The sequence below is a fragment of the Schistocerca piceifrons genome, chromosome 4 (assembly GCF_021461385.2).
Source record: "Schistocerca piceifrons isolate TAMUIC-IGC-003096 chromosome 4, iqSchPice1.1, whole genome shotgun sequence".
NCBI lineage: Eukaryota > Metazoa > Arthropoda > Insecta > Orthoptera > Acrididae > Schistocerca > Schistocerca piceifrons.
Window position 1 is genome coordinate 719,817,668 of NC_060141.1, and position 25,915 is coordinate 719,843,582.

At 41.7% G+C, this 25,915-nt stretch overlaps 1 protein-coding gene across 1 annotated transcript in view; it reads left to right on the forward strand.

Moving 5' to 3' along the window:
• The window catches only part of LOC124796131 (zinc finger protein ZIC 5), a 393,014-nt gene that overhangs the window by 255,499 nt on the left and 111,600 nt on the right, over positions 1–25,915 (forward strand). The window contains exon 5 of the mRNA XM_047260223.1: positions 14,003–14,076. Within this exon, the coding sequence (XP_047116179.1) occupies positions 14,003–14,076 (74 nt within the window). The remainder of the gene's footprint in view (positions 1–14,002; positions 14,077–25,915) is intronic.

The window sequence follows — 25,915 nt, forward strand, 5'->3', positions numbered from 1 at the left end:
ATCCCACCCCCCGTGTGCGTGCTCGGACCTGCTAAAGGAATGTGCACTTGTCCTCTCACAGGCTGCATGATGGAGGCCAGACGGCCATTTCCCACATTAAATTCCCGCCTCGAGCAACGTGAACGTGTTACAATCCGCCACTCACTCTACTGTGGTGTCGGAATCGCCGCGTTGGACCCACAGCAAGGTGCCTCGGTAGCAGAGGACACCTTGTGTATCCGACGCAACTCTCCGATTTCTCCGCCGGTGCTACACCCCCGAGCTAGCAGCATGCAGACGGCTGACAAATCTTCAGCTGTTTACGAACTGCAGCCAGCTCCTCCTGGATCCGCACACAGCAAGCAGACTCCCTGACTACCCCAGTACTGAAATTCAGGTGAAAACAATAAGAAAAAAGTTAATAAAAACTAGCCCTGATGTCTTTTACACAAGTAGTTGCACTACCAAACTTGTTTCAAACACAAACTCAACCTGTTAGAAGTCACTGAGCCTGTCGCTGACACTAAGTCACTGCTCGCTAACAGACAAGGAAAGACAAATACGAGAGGCGTTCAAATACGGTTGAAAAAATGCGGAATTTGTTGTGGGAGATTCTGGACTATTCCACTTCGGCCCCTATAGTTTCTTGAAGATTCCATAGGTGCTATATCAAGCCTTCAAAATGGCATCTGTAGCGGAGTGATTTCCAGGCAGATAGCTGTCATTTAATTCCTTTTGGCGGAAAACTAGAGAGTCTCAGGTATTCATAGGCGCTTGCAGAATGTCTACGGAGTCCTGGCAGTGAACAAAAGCACGGTGAATCGTTGGGCGAGGCGTCTGCCATCATCGCAGCAACGTCCCGCGTGCCGGCTGGCATAGGTGTTGCTATTGTAATGTCATAATGTGCGGAAACTCTCATTCGAGGTGATCGACGGATCACAATGGAACACCTCGCTGCTCAATTGGATGGATCCGTTGCTAGTGCTGACACACTTGTCCACCAATTGGCGTCCTGTTCATCCTCGTCCACCCTGCAGCCCGGATCTCGCACCTTCCGACTTCCATCTGTTTGGTTCAACGAAGGATGCACTCCACAGGAAGCTGCACTTGGATGATTGGGAGGTTACTGATGCAGGAAGACGCTGGCTCCGACATCGACTAGTAGAGTGGTACCATGCGGGCACACAGACCCTCCCAGTAAGGGGGCGTAAGGTCGTCGCATTGAACGGGGATTACATTGATCAACGGGGTTTTGTAGCCAAAACAGTGGGGAATAATATGGTACTTTGTACTCCTGAACAAAACCAACCTGCTGTCAGAAGAAAATGCATCGTATTTCAGAAGAAGAAAAATTTGTTAACATCGAGTATAGATTTAAATGTCAGGAAGTCGTATCTGAAAGTATTTGTATGTAGTGTAGCCATGCATGGAAGTGAAACGTGGACGATAAATAGTTTAGACAAAAAGAGAATAGAAGCTTTCGAAATGTGGTGCTACAGAAGAATGCTGAAGGTTAGATGGGTAGATCACATAACTAATGAGGAGGTATTGAATAGAATTGGGGAGAAGAGGAGCTTGTGGCAAGACTAGAAGAAGGGATCGGTTGGTAGGACATGTTCTGAGGCATCGAGGAATCACCAATATAGTATTGAAGGGCAGCGTGGAGGGTAAAAATCGTAGAGGGAGACCAAGAGATGAATACACTAAGCAGATTCAGAAGGATGTAGGCTGCAGTAGGTACTGGGAGATGAAGAAGCTGGCACAGGATAGAGTAGCACGGAGAGCTGCATCAAACCAGTCACAGGACTGAAGACCACAACAACAACATTACTTATTGAACTCCCCTCGCAGTTCCCGGTATCTTGTAAATAAAGCGCCACTAGTGACTAGTGTGGTGTCACCGCCAGACACCACACTTGCTAGGTCGTAGCCTTTAAATCGGCCGCGGTCCGTTAGTATACGTCGGACCCGCGTGTCGCCACTATGTGATTGCAGACCGAGCGCCGCCACACGGCAGGTCTAGTCTAGAGAGACTCCGTAGCACTCGCCCCAGTTGTACAGCCGACTTTGCTAGCGATGGTTCACTGTCTACATACGCTCTCATTTGCCGAGATGACAGTTTAGCATAGCCTTCAGCTACGTCATTTGCTACGACCTAGCAAGGCGCTATATTCAGTTACTAAAATTACTTCAAGGATATATTCTGAACAAATAGTATTGTGAATCATGTACCGTCAAGAGCGACGTTCATCATTAATGGATTAAAGTTAAGTATCAAACTAATTACGTCCGCTTTCTGAATTCTAATTCCTTGTCATGTTCCAGACATCACGACAGTATAGTTCTTCCCTACTCACGCCAGCCTGCGTGAGCTAAAACGCGTGCATTTCAGCCTCCTCTAGTAACACGACGTTGGCTCTTCTGCCAACACAACATGTATCGTATTACTTATTGAACTCACCTCACAGTTCCCGACATCATGTAAATATAGCGCCACTAGCGACTACTGTGACGGAAAACTACACTACGAACTTAACTCGCTCTACAGAAAAGATCGAAAAATACGCTAGTCCTACAACAAAATAAATAGCACTCCCAAAAGTTGATAAATAAACAGTTCCTATCCACTTATGCTCTGAAGCACGTAAGAACAGTACTAAGCTAAGTGATGTACACAGTGAGTGCACAAACTGAAAGTTGTTGCCGCGGGCTGAAACTCCTTAGTGCCTACACCGTCGGAAGACTCTTCAGCTCCCTGCTGCAACTCCTTCTGGCCCCTATTAGCGCTTATTACAGGGGATAAAGTTGTTGCTTTGGTGGGACGCGCACTTAATTAAGCCCTTGCGCCCCGCTAGCCAGTGTCGGCAGCTCTTCAGGTGTTCTTACAAAGAAAAAAAGGAAAAAGAAAAGCTTTGAATCAAGGTTTTGACGGTAATTGGAAAACTTTGTGTCTTCTTTGCATCTGTCTCAATGTAATGCTTCATCTTCGCATTCCCATAATTCGCTTGCTTCTAGTCACATCACAAAAATGTTTTTTGTTGATAGTCTCGTTTTCTCCCGATAACACGAAAACAAGATGAAAGTGTGTAAAAATAGTCCACAGCAACTTGAAGGAACACAAGTTCTCAGCCAAGATCGCATTTGTGAAACCTATACTGTAAAAAAAAAGAAAAATTAAATCATGAGAAATAGTGCACCATATCATAAATATAATACATAGAGTGAATTATTATTAAACGTACTTTGGTAAAGGTTAATGCAAGTACCCAATTAGGGCTACAAATGTACTCCATATATTAATTAGCTGGATTGTTTACATAAGATCCATTGGCATGTCAGACTTAAAAACCAGTATTTCCAATATGTTTCGCCAAGTGCGACCGTCCCATATTACACGTCAGTGATTGATAGAAGTGTACTTTATGTACACTGTTCACAGATCAGATGATGGTAACTCGGTCTTACCGAAAGCGGTCATTGTAAATTAAGATTTTAAAAATGAAATTTTGGCTGAGAAGTTGCGTTCCTTCAACTTGAATATTTACAGTCGTCCCTTCTACTTAGCATGCGCATGTTAAACCAATAGTCCACAGCGTTGATTGTAAAAAACGATAGCAATCGTAGTAGTTCCACAGCAATTATGTCTAAAATTATTGGTTCACTTTTTCATCATTTGAAACACAGCTCATGGAAGTTAGTAACAGAGCCACTAGATAACGAACCCTAGTGTGGAAAGATTAAGCATAATTGTTACAAGTGGAAAATGGAAACCGAAGTATCAGCAGTCACTGTGAGCGACATTCAGAACATTTCAGTAAATCAAATTTGTCCTTTACAGTGGCGTTCGTAGTAATACGTCTGCACTGAAACATGTGGTGTGGCTTCATAACATTAAATTCATTAAAATCACCCTGTCCTCTGTATTCACACATATTATAAAAATGTATGTACAGATATGTTTACGTATATATACATGTATGTATGTCCCTTATCTCTTCCTAGATCACTTGATCGATTTGAACCAAACTTGATAAACATATCACTTGCTGTCTGGAAAGAATCGCTGTGGAGTTAGGAGCCACCTGTGGGAGAGAAACAGCAGTGTAGCCCCCTATCTATCAAACGAAGTAGGGGTAGTAGTTGAGAGTGAGAGCACTTTGAGATTTGCAACAAACCTGACACGTAGCTTAAAATCTTTAAGACACTTTTTCTCACTGACAACCCCCACAAAATGATGACAGGAAAGATGTTTTTCGCCGTTCATGTAGTAAAATTGCCATATGGTGCACGACGTTTCAATTCATTACTTCTTTACTACCAACTGTATTCGCGCCACATTTTTCAATACCACTGAAGGTACCAACAACAAAACACCATTGTACGGCCCATAGTTCAACATATATGATGTCGTCAACACTGAGATATGCGAAAAACTGCCACGTCATACTAGACGTTTAAATTTATTACGTCACTGTTACTAGCTCTACTAGCATCGCTTTTCGCAGACAGTATCCACGTATGAAATTTCCTGGCAGATTAAAACTGTGTGCCGGACGGAGACTCGAACTCGGGACTTTTGCCTTTCGTGGGAAAGTGCTCTACCAACTGAGCTACCCAAGTACGACTCAGGACCCGCCCTCACAGCATCTATTCTGCCAGTACCTCGTCTCCTACCTTCCAGACTTCACAGAAGCTCTTCTGCGAAACTTGCAGAACTAGCACTCCTAGAGGAAAGGATATTGCAGAGACGTGGCTTTGCCAAAGCCTGGGGGATGTTTCCAGAATGAGGAATTGAAGCTGTGAGGGCGGGTCGCGAGTCGTGCTTTGGTAGCTCAGTTGGTAGAGCACTTGCCTACGAAAGGCAAAGGTCCCGAGTTCGAGGCTCGGTTCGGCACACACTTTTAACCTGCCAGGAAGTTTCATATCACTGCACACTCCACTTCACAGTGAAAATCTCATCCCAGTATCTGCATATGTCGCTGAATGTACATACAAAAATGCATCATTGTACGACACATAGTTCAGGAGAAGACGTCATGAACACCGAGATGCGTGAAAAATTGTCGCATTATGCATAACGTGTCAATGTAGTACTTTTTTATTACTGCTAACTCGATTCACTACACGTTTCTCAGAGAGTTCATCTACATCTACGTGATTACTCTGCTATTCACAATAAAGTGCCTGGCAGAGGGTTCATTGAACCACCTTCATGTTGTCTCTCTACCGTTCCACTTTCGAACGGCACGCGGGAAAAACGAGCACTTAAGTTTTTCTGTGCAAGAACTGATTTATCTTATTTTATCGTGATGATCACTTATTCCTATGTAGGTGGGTGCCAACAGAATGTCTTCGCAATCGGAGGAGAAAACTGGTGATTGAAATTTCATGAGAAGATCCCGTCGCAACAAAAGACGCCCTTGTTTTAATGATCGCCACTGCAATTAACGTATCATGTCTGTGACACTATGGTTCAAATGGCTCTGAGCACTATGGGACTTAACTTCTGAGGTCATCAGTCCCCTAGAACTTATAACTACTTAAACCTAACTAACCTAAGAACATCACACACATCCATGCCCGGGGCAGGATTCGAACCTGCGACCGTAGCGGTCGCGCGGTTCCAGACTGTAGCGCCTAGAACCGCTCGGCCACCGCGGCCGGATATCTCCCCTATTTCGCGATAAGACTACTGAATGTAACTGCAAATGTGCGGCACATAGTTACGGAGATCCGACATTATAGTCATTGAGCTGCGTGCTGGTGAAATATGGATACAAATTCGTATGAAGTATGTTAAATGTGTGTGAAATATTTTTGACATGGGCGTACGCAGCCTAAGCCACAGGTAAAAAGCTCATTCTAAAACATTGTAACGACTTCAACCAAATTTGATATGCAAATTAGTTACGACCTGGAAAGAAATACTTTAGGGGTAAGAACAACGAGCCTTCTATTGGGATGAGCGTCATAACGTGGAGCGGAATAAATAGACATAGACAGACAGCGAGGGGGATGGAGGTGATGGAGAAGGACAAAGATAGGAAGGGAGGGGGAGATGGAGACAGTGGGAGCGGGGAATGGACCGTGAGAGGGGAGAGGAGGAGATGGACAAAGGGTGCGGGGAGGGTCGACAAGGTGGACAGAGAGATGGGGTGCAGGAGATGGACAAAGAGACGGGGAAGGATGAGATGGACGAATAGAAAACAGGAAAAAATACATTTCCGGGCAACGCCAGGCACTCAGCTAATTATACATAAATATAAAACAGCTTGGCAAGCGTTGTCGTCAGCATTAACGACAAATTATCTGATTATATTGTTTCTATTTTAGTTCACGGCTCTTAGTGCATGTATGTAGCATTAAAGGCTGTGTTGTTGGCTTGCAATAATTTATTATGCTTTTCTGTACACCAAACATCCTACTCTTGTTCTTAGACAAGCTGGAGTTGTTGTTTTCTACATTGACCTTTGTAATAGTGACACTGTGTTCCGAAAGCGATGTGTAATTATTTCAGAGGATATATCATCTAATCCTTCCTCCTTTTAAGAAATTTAGCTAATGCATCAATGTCGCCACATTTTTCCATTTGTGCATCGTATGTAATAGAGTTATCAGACAGGTCAGCACTACTGTCAAGCTGTTTGCTAACGATACAGTTGTCCATAGGGAACTGCAGTACCTAACTCTAATAATATAGATCAGCTTTCACAATTTTTTCTCTTTGTATTCTGAATGTCAACAATCTTTAAATGTGAATAAATGCACTAAAATAATGTGCATACAGAAGAGCCGTTGGAGTGTGGCATTAATGATAGACGTCTGGGGCCTGTCAAGTCGTCCAAATATGTATCAAGTCATGTAAAATGGAACGAACAGGAGAAATCATCAGTACGGAAGGCGAAGATGAGGTGTAGATTGGCTCAAAGGAAATGTAGCCTCTTTATGAAGCATACTGATGATGCCAGTGCGTCCTTCTCTAGAAACGACTCTAGAAGAATCGTTCTAAAATGGGTTTCATGGAGGACCTGGAGTTTGTGTTGTTGTTGTTGTTGTGGTCTTCAGTCCTGAAACTGGTTTGATGCAGCTCTCCATGCTACTCTATCCTGTGCAAGCTTCTTCATCTCCCAGTACTTACTGCAACCTACGTCCTTACGAATCTGCTTAGTGTATTCATCTCTTGGTCTCCCTCTATGATTTTTACCCTCCACACTGCCCTCCAATGTTAAATTTGTGATCCCCTGATGCCTCAGAACATGTCCTACCAACCGGTCTCTTCTTCTTGTCAAGTTGTGCCACAAACTCCTCTTCTCCCCAATTCTATTCAATACCTTCTCATTAGTTATGTGATCTTCCCATCTAATCTTCAGCATTCTTCTGTAGCACCACATTTCGAAAGCTTCTATTATCTTCTTGTCTAAATTATTTATCGTCCATGTTTCACTTCCATACATGGCTACACTCCATACAAATACTTTCAGAAACGACTTCCTGGCACTTAAATCTATACTCGATGTTAACAAATTTCTCCTCTTCAGAAACGCTTTCGTTGCCATTGCCAGTCTACATTTTATATCCTCTCTACTTCGACCATCATCAGTTATTTTGCTCCCCAAATAGCAAAACTCCATTACTACTTTAAGTGTCTCATTTCCTAATCTAATTCCCTCAGCATCACCCGACTTAATTCAACTACATTCCATTATCCTCATTTTGCTTTTGTTGATGTTCATCTTGTATCCTCCTTTCAAGACACTGTCCATTCCATTCAACTGCTCTTCCAAGTCCTTTGCTGTCTCTGACAGAATTACAATGTCATCGGCGAACCTCAAAGATTTTATTTCTTCTCCATGGATTGTAATACCTACTCCGAATTTTTTTTTTGTTTCCTTTACTGCTTGCTCAATATACAGATTGAATAACATCGGGGAGAGGCTACAACCCCGTCTCACTCCCTTCCCAACCGCTGCTTCCCTTTAATCTCCCTTGACTCTTATAACTGCTATCTGGTTTCTGTACAAATTGTAAATAGCCTTTCGCTCCCTGTATTTTACCCCTGCCACCTTTAGAAGTTTGTGTAGCCTGTGTGAATGTGTCGCACAGATGTACAGGGAATAGAAACTGTTGGAAGAGAGGTGAGGTAGCGTTGTTCTACTAGAAGCATTTTTGGTAAATGTGGAGGTCCGATATTGGAAATGTACTGTACTATAGCTCTACTGCCTCGAACACCTGTCTCGATTAGGGATCGTGGGCATAAAATAAGACATTTTTGTTTTCGTGAACATTATGCTCAACAAGTATATAAATGCCGTTTTTTCTGCAGAATGTTTATTTGTGTTGCAGATGTGGTTCGCCATTTACATTACAGCATCGTCAGTGAATTTAACCTAGATGAATACATTTTTATTTTTACTCGCGATACTTATAGATTATAAAACGGTTCACGTAGTAATTTTACGTAGATAAGTTTCTGGTTGCTGTTATTCATTTTTCCGGCCTAAATCTGCTTATCTATATTCTGGTTGGTTGGTTGGTTGATTTGGAAGAGCAAACCGAACAGTTAGTTCGTCGGTCCCACCGGATTAGGGTTCGATTCCCGGCGGGGTCATGGATTTTCTCTGCCTCGTGATGACTGGGTGTTGTGTGCTGTCCTTAGGTTAGTTAGGTTTAAGTAGTTCTAAGTTCTAGGGGACTGATGACCTTAGATGTTAAGTCCCATAGTGCTCAGAGCCATTTGAACCGGATTAGGGAAGGATGGGGAAGGAAATCGACCGCGTCGTTTCAAAGGAACCATTCCGGTGTTTACCCGAATCGATTTAGGGTAATCACGGCTGGGAATCAGTATGGCCGGACGCGGGTTTGAACCGTGGTCCTCCCGAATGGGTGTCCGGTGTGCTTACCACAGCGCCACCTCGCTCTCTCGTGTGGCCATAGGTCAGAGATCGCACAGTCACTTCACTTATAAAGCATCCGACACGTTCAGACGTCGCGATCTTTTTTGCTGTGTAGTTTTCACACTTTCAAGCTAACTGGCGTGAAACAGCAGTAGTAAAATAAAGTCAGGTTGTAAATGAATACAAAAATCAACAAAATATCCAAATCAGTAACTACTTGCAGAGAGGGTATCAGCTCAAAATAGTGAAGAAACGAGAACTGTTGAATATGAGAGCTACGTGAAGACAGTGGCAACTGTTCCAAATATTGGGAAACGTACAGAAAAAATTACTTGTCACGAGATGGCCGAAGTATAACGTCCAAAGGTACTTTGTAGTATCATAATACCTCAGTAGTACGAGTACTGTGTACAAAATAAAGCCCACGTAAAACCAAATAATGGCAAATCATATACACAAAATTACAGCAAAATTAATGTTTCATGATACCAAGAGTAAGGTTTGAAACGTCCCCTTTGAACAATTATACAAGACTGTGCTTAAACTGACACACAATATTTTTAGCGCAACTCAGTCTGACTATCAAAGATCCCTGCAAAAGAATGGCCCTGAGTAACATTAAACTATACCTTTCAGAAATCACTTACCTCACAAAAATCTTCATTACTCGAACTACTGCAATACAGCGAGCGCCACTACTGCCAGTTAAATAAAAGATTCACACTACAGAAGGCACTAACTACTGATAGGGATAGTTAGTAAATGAAAGATATTAATAGAGAATAAACAATGTATTTACCTTAATAGTCATAATATATATAGCAGTTCATGACAAATTACAAAACTCCGCCATCTCTCTCCCCACATCCACCACTGCTGGCGGCTCACCTCCAACTGCGCAACGCTACGCGCTGTTCACATCCAGCTGCCGCTGCCCAACACTACAATGGCAGACAACAATGTAAACCAGCCACAGACTGCACACAGCACAGCCAGTGATTCTCACACAGAGCGCTATGTAACGTTGCCAATAAGAAAACATAAACAGCCTACTTACAGGTTGTAATGACAGACCGACATCTTAAAGGTTCAAATGGCTCTGAGCACTATGGGACTTAACAGCTGTGGTCATCAGTCCCCTAGAACTTAGTACTACTTAAACCTAACTAACCTAAGGACATCACACACATCCATGCCCGAGGCAGGATTCGAACCTGCGACATCTTAAAGGAAAAGAGATTGCTATCAGATATGTAGATACTTCCCTTAACAAAGTAATCATATTATTTGACCGAGACGTAAAAGAAAGAGCAGTTAAACGTATTTTCACAATATTTTCTTATGTAAAAGAAAGCTGAACTGCATTTCTTTCGGCACTAGAGAATTAGTTTGAGAAACGAGATTATGTACGCCCCATACAAGAACTCTTAATATTGTTTTGGGTTGATTAATCTTCTGACTGGTTTGCGACTTGTCACGATTTACTGTCCTATGCCAACCTCTTCATCTCAGAGTAGCGCGTGCACCCTACGTCCTCAGTTATTCGTTGCATATGTTTCTTTCCACACAATTTTTACCCTCAACAGCTTCCTCTAACTCCATGGATGATACTCCCTGATGCTTAACACAAGTCCTATCTCCCCGCCCCTCCTTCTTGTCAACGTTTTGCACACGTTTCTTACCCTGCCGTTTCTGCGCAGAACCCCCTCGTATTATATGAAAGTCTGAATAAAATTGCAGGTACACTTAAAGAACAAAAACTCTTATGGAAATTTTTTGTGAAGTAAAAAAGAAGTAAGAGTATTATAAGCTCTGTTTCATGTAAAAATACAAAATGTAAGTTGTTTAAAGGCATTCGACACCGAAGAATAAAAAGCTCTAACATACTAGAACGTTGCGTTTGGTGTTATTAAATATTATTTTGACTCTTCTTTGGCATAAAATCTTTCATACAATAGCTTTATGTCGTAAACGCACAACTTGCGTAAAACGTCTTCAGACGTAAATCTTCCATCATCTAGTGTCAAACACTTTTCTTTTCTTTTCTTTGTGCTTTCCATGATACTCGTGTCAGTTGCCAGTGTGTTTCCATAGTGGTCACGAATTCAAGAATTTGGCTGTTGGACTTCCTGTTGTTTGTCTACTTTATGGCTGCAGATACCTTATTAACTCGTGTATTGATTTAAATTGCTTGATTTCACGTTAAACTGTGTAGGTGGCTGAAATACGTCATTTGTTTATGCCACGAATCTGAAGATGCTGATGACTGAAACGCGTCATGCGGCTGAAATATGTCATTTGCTTATGTCACCAACCTGAAGATGCCGATGACTGAAACGCGTCATATATAAGGATTTTTAGAAGAAGCTACAACGTAGTGACTTAAACCTTTCTCGAGTACAACTAACAATGGTATATTGAATGAAATTTTCACTCTGCAGCGGAGTGTGCGCTGATATGAAACTTCCTGCCAGATTAAAACTGTGTGCCGGACCGAGACTCGAAATCGGGACCTTTGCCTTTCGCGGGCAAGTGCTCTGCCAACTGAGCTTCCCAAGCACGACTCACGCCCCGTCCTCACAGCTTTACTTCTGATAGTACCTCGTCTCCTACCTTCCAAAGGTCCCGAGTTCGAGTCTCAGTCCGGCACACAGTTTTAATCTGCCAGGAAGTTTTATATCAGCGCAGACTCCGGTGCAGAGTGAAAATCTCATTCTGGAAACATCCGCTAGGCTGTGGCTAAGCCATATCTCCGCAATATCCTTTCTTTCAGGAGTGCTAGTTCTGCAAGTTTCGCAGGAGAGCTTCTGTAAAGTTTGGAAGGTAGGAGACGAGGTACTGGCAGAAGTAAAGCTGTGAGTACGGGGCGTGAGTCGTGCATGGGTACTCAGTTGGTAGAGCACTTGCCCGCGAAAGGCAAACGTCCCGAGTGCGAGTCTCGATCCGGCACACAGTTTTAATCTGCCAGGAAGTTTCAAGGGTATATTAGCTAGTGGGCCTCTTTGAATCTTTTCATAGTTATAACATATGAAAGTCAGTGCCCGGAACGTAGTTTGCTAAAGCAGTAAGGCGCAATTTTATACTCTGTTATTTAAGAACTCGTCTTCATGCGAGTGCTAAGAGTACAGCTGTGAAATCACTGGTTCGAATCTTGCTACTAACAACTGCTTTTTATTTAAATTCCATCTTAAACAATAGTTAGAAAAGTTAATTAACAAATATTGAACCTTACAGCATTACTGAGGGGTAATTTTTTTTTTTTTTAGTTTAACGAAGAAATACTTCCTATTTCTGTATAAAATATTAATTTGTTGTCATACGTGCAATAAATTCAAATAAAAGTCTCATTTTTATTTAAAAAATCATGAATAGATATTTGTTATTTAACGTTTCCATTTGTTCATAAACGTGCAATTTATATAAAAGCATTATTTCTTGTGGAAACTTATTGTTTGGTTTTCTTTTTGTACGTGTGAGTAATAATCGTTCAAAACGGCTGGTCGATTGTGAATTATGTAACTGGCCTTATGCCGACTCATTCAAGTTCCTGCGTTGTTATTGGGTCGTAGGTATCCCATCTTTTGCAGCCTTATCTTTTTCCTTATGCCGATACAGTATGACATCATGGAATTTATGATCACAGCCTCCTTCTGATGTATGACCATATCTCAGATTCGGTTCCGCATTTGAAACGCTGTGAAGTAACGTATCAACGAGCCAACATGTTTCAAATATGAAACTTGTGCTGAGGTGAATGTTGCGTAATTTTTCGTTGGTTGCCATGTTTTCGTTGACGTTGATGTTGAATGGTAGAACGTTACTGTGTAATTTGCTCCAGATAATATTCCACTTTACCTTAAGACAGATTTTTTTTGCTATTTTTCCTTAAATATACTACAAATATGAAGAAAATTTGCAGCCAGCTGTAATGTAATAAAATAAATTTTGTTTTATTTGTGACTCCTTTTCTTTGCTATTAGTGTAATGTAATAGAATGAATATGAGCCGTGACTTATACAAAAAAGAAACACACATTAATGCAATGGCTCAACATAAAAGAGAAATAACTAATGTAGGAATATTATTAACAGAGTAATATGTTGTTTAATTTAGCACTCAGTAAACTAGCTCAGTTCTCAGGGTAGTTACGTAATCGTCGATAATTAATTGTCCTTTTCTTATTTACCCACCACTACAGATATTATTCCAGGCTCGTGAGAAGTCGTGTGCTTATTGCACCAGAGAATATTTGCCAAGTCTGTTCGATGTACGCTACTGTAATACGTAACTTAAAATCGTGGTTTCGTCTCGATTCCCCACTATAACATAACGAGAGTAGCATCTAAAAATGAAATCCTATAATGGAACTGGAATCCTGTGACCAGACCTTTTCTGCCTCGGATGTTATCTCGTCATATAAAGAAAATCTGTAAATAAAGTTGTTAAATTATTAGTAGCTGCCTCGGTTCTCGTGGTATCTTAAATAATGTTAATTGTCGTAACCGAGGGCACGTCTCGTAGATGAGCTAAAAGAAAAATTTTAAAGATTTTTCTAAGATGGCGCCTAACAATGAAAATTCTTTGTTAAGGCCCATACCTACTTAAGGGAATACAGGTATCAGACTAACAATAGATTGACCACATACACAAATTCTTTTGACAAAATAACAATTATATTTTTCGGGTTTTAAGTACAACTTAGATTGTCAGCTGGTACAGCAAGATGAGCTTTTCACAAGAACGTCCTTTTAGGTCCGAATCCAAGCAGATAAGATAAATGAAAGACAAAGGAAAGATAGTTCACGCATAGAAGCGCAAGAGTCCATGGACTAACATGTCCATTGTAGTTCTGTCTCTTCTTCTTTGGCGTAATTATAAAATTTATCGTAATATCCAGTTTACATTTTTTTAAACCCAAGTCCACCCAGGAGAAACAGTACACAGCCATTCCGAAGGGTTCCTTTGTGAGAGCTGAATATGAACGTACAGAGAATTTTAATCATGTGCAGATATAGTCCTTTTAGCTGAGGCCGTTGAAGGCGTTCTTTTTCCAGTGAGTTGTGTGAGAACGCGGCTGATACCGGCGCTTTGCACGACGCCTCCTGACGCTGGTTTCTGTGCTGTTGCAGCGAACGCCGGCCACTACGCCCACTACGTGTTCAACACGCTGGACCAGGACCACAGCGGCCTGCTCAGCTTCGAGGTGAGTCCAGCCGCGCCACGAAGCCGACTCTGACTAGCTGAGCACTTCTCAGATTCGCACTACTATGTACGCTTATTGCCACTGCTTACACAGTGAAATCTATCTCAGCGGACGTGGTGACGTAGCGATGTAGCGCTGAGATACAAACAACCTCAAACGCTCACTTCTGAAGTAACTAGTTTCACTGACCGTGAAAGTTCAAAAATGGCTCTGAGCACTATGGGACTTAACATCTATGGTCATCAGTCCCCTAGAACTTGGAACTACTTAAACCTAACTAACCTAAGGACATCACACAACACCCAGTCATCACGAGGCAGAGAAAATCCCTGACGTCGCCGGGAATCGAACCCGGGAACCCGAGCGCGGGAAGCGAGAACGCTACCGCACGACCACGAGCTGCGGACAACCGTGAAAGACCTCTTCGTCTCTGGAAGCTAACTTTCTGTCTCATAGGTTACCACTCGATGGTTTAGAATATCCACCGACTTCGTCTGGGTGGGTACCGTAGCCTCGAGAAATTTAGAGAACGACATCGATTCCACCAGGCTGTTAGATCAAATGCGTTCTTTATTACTCACTTCTAGCCAATTTCGAGCTTATCTTCATTCGCAGATGCACAGAAACGGACACAACCAACCAGAAATCACATGCCGTGCAGAGTTATGGGCACACAGATCTCAATGATTTGTCCACTAACGTCTCCACAACACACACACACACACACACACACACACACACACACACACTTTGTTCGCCTCAGATGAACACACGCTCAAAACTAGCTTAATGAGTATGAAATTGTTTTACAGAGACCAGGCATAAAATTTGCTGCCTTACTTAAATTATTAAATGAAGCAACATGTTTCGAGATACAGATATTATAGTCACTCTACAATACAATACGAAAACTTCATAAAAAGTACACATAGATATTAAAGTTGTTCTCAGCCCTTGTGAGGCCAATTAAGAAGCTACATGACTGAGAAGTAGCGGCACCGGTTGCGAAAACTGACAACGGCCGGCAGAGTCTGCTGACTACATGCCCCTCCGTATCCGCATATGGTGACGCCTAAGGTCTGAGGACGACACGGCGGCCGGTCGGTGCCGATGGGCTTTCAAGACCTGTTCAGACGGTGTTTCCTTGTTTGCTTTACAGTCTTGGCATCTTCTGTGGTCATCCGCCGGAGGAAGTGAAGGAAAACTTAATGTGAGAAAATATTCGCTTCGTTGGTCAGCTGTTCACATAAAAATTTTTAAATAACTGTTCACGTTCTTGACATGAAATGACTATCTTCTCGTGGTGTGTTCGGTTACTTCCATTGCTATGGCTCCTTTGATCTTGCTAACTGATCACAAACTTGCAAACTGGACAATTAAAACACATCACCATCCATTCTACTGCGCAGTAGAAACAAAATGGCACTCAAAACAAGGCTTGTTAACTATTGATGAGTGTTTCCTTGTGTTGTGCCGTCAGAATATCTTTCTGTCGGATCTCTGGTCGAAGAAATATATTACGTGAGAGAGACTGTGACAATTTGATGTTAAAAACGACAGTACAGAAATCATTTTAAAAAAATTAACGATATATTGGTATTGGAACACAGATTCGTGTATATTCTTAATCATCAGGTATTTTCTGTTTTAACAGTATTAAATTGAAGTTAAACGTTTCTTGTAATTTCCTTAAGGATTTCATTTAATGTAGTACCCATTTGACCGAACAACCTTGTGGAATCAATTCATTGTTTAAATTTCCATTTTCAAATATTTTTCTTAAATATATATTTGTAATACATAGTTAAAATATAAAATAGGTAACGAACGTTGGTTCTGTATTAGAAAGAATAAAAAGAAGACTTACAAAGTACAACCCTCAACATGGACAAAAGTAGATTTAGTGACCAAACACACATCAGATCACACAATCGTAAAAAGGTAGTGCTTTGAGTTATTATTCAAAGAAATTAAACTAAAACTAGCTATAATTAAAAGCAGTAGCCATATAATAGAGGAGAACATCATATAATAAGAAATTTTACCACGTTACCGGACTTCACAACCAAAGGTAAGGGTGTGCTGAACAGCGGTGTTGCAACATGCCAATTGAGGATGTTGCACTTTGGATACAGAAATCTCCACTCTCTATATAATAAGTTAGTCCAGTCAAATAGCAGAACTTGCAAAAGGTGGGGTACAAGAGTTTATTTTTTCAAGTTGTTCATATGGTTGGAAAGATTGCCAACAAAATTTCGCTTGGGAAAACTTTCTGCAGTCAAAAAACTTCGGCCTTTTTTCAGTTTTTCAAAATATCTCAGTTTTTTGCTCCTATCGCTTTAACGTCTAGTTTCTTTTTTAAAGAGCACAAAATTCTCTACAAATTTGATTCTTGGCATTTTTTTCTACTCCCAATATCTAAGGCGCTACAGTGCCTCAAAAAATACCAATTTTTCAAATTTTGAGCATAGTGGCAAGATACCTTATTTTTGAACACTATTTTTTCAGTTTCTGTTTGTGTTGTATAAATACATTATACATCATGTTATATGTTGGAATTTACCACTCACTTTCAGCTATTCAATTTCTCTGTATGCAACATGGGGATTGCTGGGCACCCAACTATTGTGATTCTTACATCACTACCTGAAGTTCACTATGGGCCACCTCAGCCCTGGTATTTGTAAAACTATAAATATAAAAAAATACATCATTAAGAGACATAGACACACACACACACACACACACACACACACACACACACACACACACACACACACACACTCACATACACACGCACACAAAATAAATTGTCTCAGGAAACTGAACTATTATTAGCTGCAATAGACAACCTAAATACGTAGGTAATTATTCATGTGTATAAAATCCACATAGTTGACATTAAAAATAAGTAGCTTTACTACAGTTAAAATGCATTGTCAGTTACTAAAAAATGTTGACAGTTCTGGGTGTGTAATACTTGTAATATCGCACTTTAGCGCACTTGCGACAGATATGAGCATCACTTCAACGATTTGACAGGCCAGGTTCCTCAGTGTCACCAGAAATACCTTGAGTTACGGATTCAGGGTCTGTACATAGAGTTGATCCCAGACTGACCTCTTCTTTAAATAGCGAGTCAGCCTCAGCAAGTTCGTTGATTTCGTCAGCGGTTTCCTCAACACCTCCATAACATCTTCTTCAGTGTCTTCATATAAAAATTTTGGCACGTTTTCACAGTTGACCCCAATACATTTCTTGCAAATTGAAGAACATTTCAAATCCGCTTTTCTGCATGAGCACGCTCCGCCACAGTTCAGCTTGCATGAGCATGAAACAATGTGAACAAGTGGTTCAGGTGCTGCATCTTGGCTCATTATAACGGGTATTGGACCGTGGTCACTGTGATTCCAGCCCGATTTCTCAGGAGGTTTCCAGTTTCCCATCCAACTTTGGACTTGTTGGTAAGTCCGCAGCGAATGATGTTGTGCAGCATCTTGTGTAGGTGGCAACCGTGCGAGATTCAGTATGCTTTTTGTGGCAGACTTGGCGAATAGCTGGCACCACAAATGGTCTAGTGTGTGGGAACTGCTGACACCTCCACTATACAATGCGTTAGTAACCTGTTCTCCCGCTGTTATTATTTCTTCACGGGTAGCGTGTGGTTTATTGAACGTGCAAAGCGCTGAGGTTAGGTGTTCATTTTTCGCAACAATATTGCAGCACTTAATTTTTCCTTGACCAAAAAACAGCGGATGTTGTATCACATCCGCTAAAGGCGTGAGTGAACAGAATATATTCACTGTCAAACTGTCAGCGCGCTGTGAACTATCGCCAAAGAATAAATGCGCTTTTGTCCGCTAAAGAGCAATTCCTACGTACTTTTTCTTACAACTGATCATTAACGTGAATCAACTGTAGAAAATGTACGGCACATGCATGCAATCGTATTACATATTGTAAAACAAATAAATTTCACGGATTCCGACGTGAATGTGTTCGTAGTTACTGAATATGATGCTGTTTGTCCTGTCCCTGCAGCAGAGTGAGATGGTAAATTCCAATGAATAACATGATGAGTAATATGTTTATACTACACAAATAGGAACTGAAATAACAGTGGTCAAAAATTAGGTAATTTGCCACTTTGCTCGAAATTTGAAAAATTGGTATTTTTTGACGCGCCGTAGCGCCTTAGATACTGGGAGTAGAAATAAATGGTAACAATCAAATTTGTAGAGAATTTTGTGCTCTTTAAAAAAGAAAATAGACGTCAAAGCTATAGGAGCAAATGAAACGGAAATATTTTGAAACAACTGAAAAAAGTCCGAAATTTTCGAAGTTTTTTGACTGCAGAAAATTTTCCCAAGAGAAATTTTTTTGGCAAAACTTGGTTTTCTAACCTTTCCAACAATATGAACGAGTTAAAAAAATAAAATCTTCTATCCCACCTTTTGCAAGATACAAGCTTTTTTTCTGACAGTTTCACTGGACTGAGCGTAAAGTTGCCAAACCTAGAAAGCAAACATCAACGGAGAAAGTAGTTTATGATGCGTTGTAAAATATGCTGACATTTTTTGTTCAAATCAACTGCCTCTGATCTTGCTCTGTAGCAACTAGAAATAACTAGGAGTTAAGAAAATTCTTGTTTGTGCATATTGACGAGAACTTGAACTGGAAAAGAAGCAGACGTCTCAAAACGTTTAGTTTCAGTTGTATTTGTCATGTGAATAACAATCAGTTTAGGAGACATATTAACCAGAAACAGCATATTTTCATATTTTTGTTAGTGATAGCCTTCAAAATTCCTCACTTAATCGGAAGTGTATACATAGCGTAAAAGACGGTATTTATCATTATATGTGTTGTTCATAGACGCAAATCTTGTAATCATCTGTTTAAGCACTTTGCAATATTAAATAAAAACAATTTTTTCTCGACAAACCTTATGAGATTCAGAGCAACTCAAACATTCGTGTACACCATACCAAAGGAAAAAGAATTACATGCACAAGCTCCACTATATATTATAAATTAAGATCTCTGGTCATATTTTTTCTGTATGTGAAGGCTAATTACAAGAACTACCGTAAATATTTTGGGACAGTTTTCATTAACAGACAGACTGATTCGAAGTAAGTTTTGTGTTTGTAGTTTTGTAAGTCATCCGGCCATAGATATTTACTGTCACCCGTGCGAAACTGTGGCGGGATGCCAATTTACGAATGTCCGCCACCGTAGCTGAGTCGACAGCGCGCCGGCTTGTCATGCCGGGGGATCTGGGTTCTATTCCCGGCTGGGTTGGAGATTTCCTCCGCTCAGGGACTGTCGAGTCACATCAAAAGACTTGTACCAGGCGATCAGGTCACCCACCGGGAGGCCCTCACCACATGTCATTTCATTTCAATTTACGAACATACAGAAAATGTGCAGCTATGGACACTCTTGGACAATCTACCTAAAGAAGAAAGACATCTCATAACTGGTGGAAGTTTATCGACTGTACATTAAATTTGTTGTACTTGAACACTCTGGCCGGCCGATGTGGCCGAGCGGTTCTAGCCGCTTCAGTCTGGAACCGCGCAACCGCTACGGTCTCAGGTTCGAATCCTGCCTCGGACATGGGGGTGTGTGTTGTTAGGTTAGTTAGGTTTTAGTAGTTATAAGTTCTAGGGGACTGATGACCTCAGATGTTAAGGCCCATAGTGCTCAGAGCCATTTTGAAAACTCCTTTTAAGCCGTAAGGGAACTCCTAACTCGAAGAAAATCTCCAGATAAAACAAGTAAACATACATTCCACAACTACTGCCGGATAATGGCCTCTCCAGTTTTCTACAGCTGCATACATCCACGTTGTTTCTGCATTTTTCCTAATGCAATTTACCCAATTTCCAATAGGTGGTCGTCTGGGTATTTTCTTATTTCTTCCATTCCAGCAAAAACTTGCTTAGACCTTCTGCCATCGTTCACCTGATACATGTCACTTTCGCCGGAGTTTCATTCCAATTACGGTTCAAATGGCTCCGAGCACTATGGGACTTAACATCTATGGTCATCAGTCCCCTAGAACTCAGAACTACTTAAACCCAACTAACCAAAGGACATCACATAATACCCAGTCATCACGAGGCAGAGAAAATCCCTGACCCCGCCGGGAATCGAACCCGGGAACCCGGGCGTGGGAAGCGAGGACGCTACCGCACGACCACGAGCTGCAGACATTCCAATTACGGACATGAAAACATCTTCCACTCGAACTCTTTTCCCTGATCATTTGTTTGTTTCCCCTTCTCATCTAAAACCTCCCGACATGCGTCTCTACATTGCTCTCTGAGCGTCTCTTGGTTGTTGTCTTTTTTTTTTTTTAATGATTTTCCCATAAGCTGTCCTTGTCTTTCTGCCGTAAGTGTAGATCAGCAATGTAGATTTTGAAGTTTCTATTCCACAGATATCGGAAGCTCAGTTTCGAAAGCAAAGTTCATTCTACCAAAAACACACCACATCTTTTTTAAGTTCTGTGTACATCCTTTCTCTCTTGTGGGGCTCCTACAGCTGTCGCCGTATTTCACATATCTCGGTTTCTGTCTTCTCATGCTTCCTTGTCTTCTTCTATTCCTCTATTTCTCGTGGACACCTTTACCCAATCTCATCAAGCAACTTTCTGTCTTCTCCTTCTTCCCTGAAGTTGCTCTTTCGCCATATGTCATCTGTCATTCTAATAGAATGCCCATACCCCACGAGCTGATGTTCTATCTGTGAGTCTGGTCATTTCCCTAATCGCTGCATATTTTACATGGTCTCGCTATCTATATTCTGAGACAGTGCATTACTACAACTCTCGATATGTTATTATTTTTTCCAGTAAGGTCCCAGAACTCCTATTCATATCTTGTTATAGGCTCTACAACACTTCTGCAGAGCATCTTTACTTTCCAACTTCCATCAGAACACCATAACAGTGTGTTTAGCTTCTGGGTTGCTCTTTTCCTATGGGCTGCTCGTTGCTGTATTTCTCAGTTAATTGTTCCATCTTTCGATAAGATGAACAGACAAAGAAGGGGGAGAGGGTGATGGACAGGCAAAGAGAGGGAGATGGGAATGGACAGAAAGAGGGTGATGAGCGGATAAACAACGAGATAGGGGGAGAATTAGATGGGCACAGAGAGCAGAGAGAACGAGAGTGGCAGATAGAGGGGGGGGGGGGGTATCGGCATGCCTTAATGAGGCTGCACGAACAGATGGGCACAGGTGAGCAAGATTGGTGAGAGGGGAAGGATGAGGTGGAGGGGACAGCGGTAAGGAGGACATGGAGAGAGAGGAGGGAGAAGGTGATGACACAGAGATGGGATGGTGAGAAAGGAAGGGAGGATGAGATGGACATAGAGTGAAGAGGAGGAGCTATACAAAGAGAAGAGGGAAGAAGAGATGGTCAAAAGAGGGAGAGGAGAAGATGGACAGGGAGAAGATGGAGGAGGAGGAGATGCAAGAGGCAGGTGGAAGGTGTAGAGGGGTAGTGGACTGAGAGAAAAGGATAAGAGGGAGAAGGATAGGGACAGGGGGAGGGAGTGGAAGATATGTCAGAGACAGGAAGGGTAGGAGATGGACGAGGAGAGGGGGAAAACGAGATGGACAGAAAGAGTGAGGAGGAGGAGTTTGACAAATAGGGCACAAGTCAGCAAGGGGGAGAGGTATAGTGACAGCAGGGAGGATGGACAGGGAAGGAGGAGGTAGACACAGAGAGGGGGAGGAAAGATGTGTGCAGTGTATGTGTAGATGGCATATGTGACGCTGTAGGGAAAAGGCTAGCTTAAAATGTATGAAAACGGGTGTATATATATATATATATATATATATATATATATATATATATATATATGTGTGTGTGTGTGTGTGTGTGTGTGTGTGTGTGTGTGTGTGTGTGGGTGGGTGGGTGGGTGTCTTATGTCCAGCATCCCCTAAATCATTGGATCGATTTCGACCAGATTTGAAACACATGCTACTTGTTATCTGGGAATCAGCACCGTCACAATTAGAACTACCTGCCGTCCACAGGAGCGGAGATACGGGTGAAAAGTGTTTTCAACCCCTGATATCTAAGATGTCCTTCACAACAGGTGTATTGTGCACGTAGTATTGCAAGAGCTACACGTGCGGATGGGCAGAGAAAGGGTGCAGAAGGAGATGAATATTGAGAGGGAGGAGGATTAGACGGACAGAGAGAGGCTGGAGGAGGAGATTGCCACAGATGTGGGTGTAGAAGATGGAATGTAGACATGGTTGAGGGAAGGGTGAGTGAGAGGTGGGATGACAAAATGGAGAGAGAAGAGGAAAAGAGGAGATGGACTGAAAGATGGGAGCAGGAGATGCACAGATAGAGGTGGGTGGATGCAGTGGATAGAGAGATAGGGTGGGAGGGACAAGGAGGTGGACAGAAAAGGTTGAGGAAGAGGTAGTGAGCGTGGGAGGAGGAGATGAACAGAGATGGGGATGAGAAAGTGAGAGTGTAGGAGGAGGAGATGGGGGAGGAGAATATGGGCAGATAGAAGTGGCAGGAGGGGATGGACAAAAAGAGTTGAGGAAGAGATATAGAGGGAGGAGGAGAAGATGGACAGAGAGAAGAGTTGGGAGTGGGAGGAGGAGAGAAGGAGAGAGTGGGAAGAGGAGATGGACAAAGAAAGGAATAAAATGATAGGGACAGAGACAGGGAAAGGAGGAAATGGTCAGAGACAGGGGGAAGACGAGATGGACATAGAGATGATGGAGCATGAGATGGAGAGAGAAAGGAGATAAACAGAGAGAGGAGGAGGAGGAGGAGGAGATGGATAGAGAGGCAGGGGAGATGGACGGAGAGGGTGGCGAGGAGGAGATGGCAGGACAGAGAAGAAGATGGAAAGAGATGTGTGGAGGAGGGAGTGACAGAGGATGTGAGATGAAGGAGATGGAAAGAGAGAGCGAGCAGGAGGAGATGGACAGAGAGAGTGGGAGGAGAATTTAAGCATTATATGTGCTGTACACTTATGCGGTCGAAGCCACAGATAAAAGGCTAGTACATAACTAGTCTTCAAACCCATTTCTAGTAAGGGGACAAGTTAGCGAATACTACGAAAATAGGTAAATTAATTGAAGAAATTCCGTAGGATTAATAATGTTGACAGAACCAGAGTCTTATAGATTAAACTAAATAAATATTTATTAAATAATTCTCCCACGTATGTGCATGATGGCCACACAGAAACTCTAGATTCCAAAGAAAAAGCTGTTAAATAGTATGAAACTTACTGGCAGATTAAAACTGTGTCTACCAAGACTCGAACTCGTAACCTTCACCTTTCACGGGTAAGTGCTCTATCGACTGACCTACCCAAGCACTGTTAAATATTAAGTAATGGTTGTAGTGTGAAGAGGGCATAGAATATAGGAGCCTGTATGAATGAAGCGCATTTAATTCTCGAAAATCAACAGCAAACATTCAAAGTCAGAAAGTGGAGTTCCCCTCAGTCAAACGTGATGTAAAATGAAGTTCGTTATCTTGACTACAAGGAATTGAAACATCAACTGCAACAAATAATTAAAGTTCACAGGAGCCTCTAATTCCACACACACAAGTTATAGATGGTGTAGTCGTGTAAAATTAGTGACTGAAAACACAGTCATATAATCTAAATCCAGTGAAAGTATTTATCCGACCCAGCTGCCTGAGCGACAAACTCACCAGTTAACAACCAGCGCAGGAAGATGCCGACAAGATACCAACGACAAAAAAAGACTACAGAGAAATGAGTACGTGCGCTATACCTCTCGTCCTTAAATGTTTTGTGTGACTGTCACACATTATTGAATCCAAGTTAGACACTTAAATAATGATCAACTTTCAAATTTAAAGCTAATGTGTATGGTAGTAGAAAATGGGGAAAATCATTGCAGACGTTTTGCGACCTCTTATTAAGATTAACAATTCAGTGTTGAACGTGTTGTTAATAGAGTCCGTGAAACATGTCTTCATCCAGTTTTACAACGTGACAAAACTTACGTAAAATTACAAACACGTATTAGAGAGTAAATTATGGTTTCCCATCCACTAGGAATATCAGGTCATGATCTGGGAAGCTCGTGATGCCTTCATACCAAGTGTGTTTATAGTATCGGAACATTTGCATATCAACATTTCATAAAAGCGTCTGTTTTTCTTTACACACATGCCCAACTTGATAAGTACCTTGTTTTGATGTATAGTGACGTCGTCAACTTTCATATGACGCATCATATGATAATATTGCTCCAGTGCTTCAGATGTTACTAATTTTATAATTTATCTTACAAGGGGAGGCCGCCAATTGTGAAATTCAGATTCGATTCATACTGTGCATAAGAAAAGCTCATGGCCAGAGGTGTAATGTGGCAAAGCACCAAGATGCACTTCTCAGCCATTGTCGAGAAAATCGACAGTTAAAAGAAACCGTTGCGGTGAAATACTCTCTACGATTAGTAATTTTCTACAGCGTGGTGGTGCAGCGGTAAGCACTCGGGTTCGTAATCCGAAGGTCGCCGGATGCCACTTTCTTTTTAGTATTTGTGTTTTGTAATTTTTATATATATATATATATATATATATATATATATATATATATATATATATAATTCCCGGCAATCAGTTACAACAATTATGCATATAATAAGTTGTTGAAAGTCGTTTGTCGTGGAAAAACTGGCGACTTCGAACATCATTATGTTTTCCGCAAACAAAGTTGTATTTCACAAATGTTATTAATTGTCTTCATAATGTTAACCACGTGTAGTTAACGGAAGACGTAGAAACGAATACGTATAGCGTAAGTCAAACGTTCGAATTAGAACAGAGACCCCACGAACACAAACTTGCTGTGGCAGGTATGAAATATAAACTCCGTTACTTGCTCGTTACACTTGAAGGACAGATGTTGAATGGGCCGAAACGAGCCGCCCCATAACAGCGTAGTTGCCTGCTAACTTCGAAAGAAGGTAGATGCGGTCCCTAGCGCAATTTATAACATCGTCGAAAATCAGTGCGGACGGGACAGCTTTGGTACACCCTGTTAAACAAACGGAAAAATGGAGGCGGTACAATTGGAGAGCGATCCGCCTTCACCAACATGCATAAGCAATTCATTAATAGTTTATATATATATATTTGAATTGCAAAAAACTAATAATAAAAAAATATTGCATGGCGCGAGATTCGATCCGGCGACCTTCGGATTATGAACCCCAGCGCTTACCGCTGTGCTATGACGCTGTAGAAAATCATTAATCGTAGAGAGTATTTCACCGCAACGGTTTCTTTTAACTGTCGATTTTCTCGACAACGGCTGAGAAGTGCATCTTGGTGCTTTGCCACATTACACCTCTGGCCATGAGCTTTTATTATGCGCAGTATGAATCGAATCTGAATTTTACAATTGGCGGCCTCCCCTTGTTAGTTAAAACAATTTCGCCTTTCTTAATATTTGTTCTAGAATGATGCTTGAAGTAGCAATGGCCTTGTCTCATGACCAAGATTTTTCTGGTGAACTTGGTTTACCTGTATCGTGTTTGTAGGGCCTGAAACGTATATTTTCTGAAAGTATAATATTCATCTTTCGTTTCAATCACCTTGGCCACCATTGACTCGCCTCCACCTTTTCAGCCGAGCGAGCGCGCTACGGCCTGTGGGAAAGCCTGTATCCGATGCTGAGTTGCCTGCATTCCTCGCAACCCTCGCTCGCCGGCTATCCGACACAATCTGTCAGAACACTCATCACTGCCTCTCCCTCCGCAAGCCCATCTCTCGTAATACCAAGGGATTGACTTTAAGTTTTCTTCG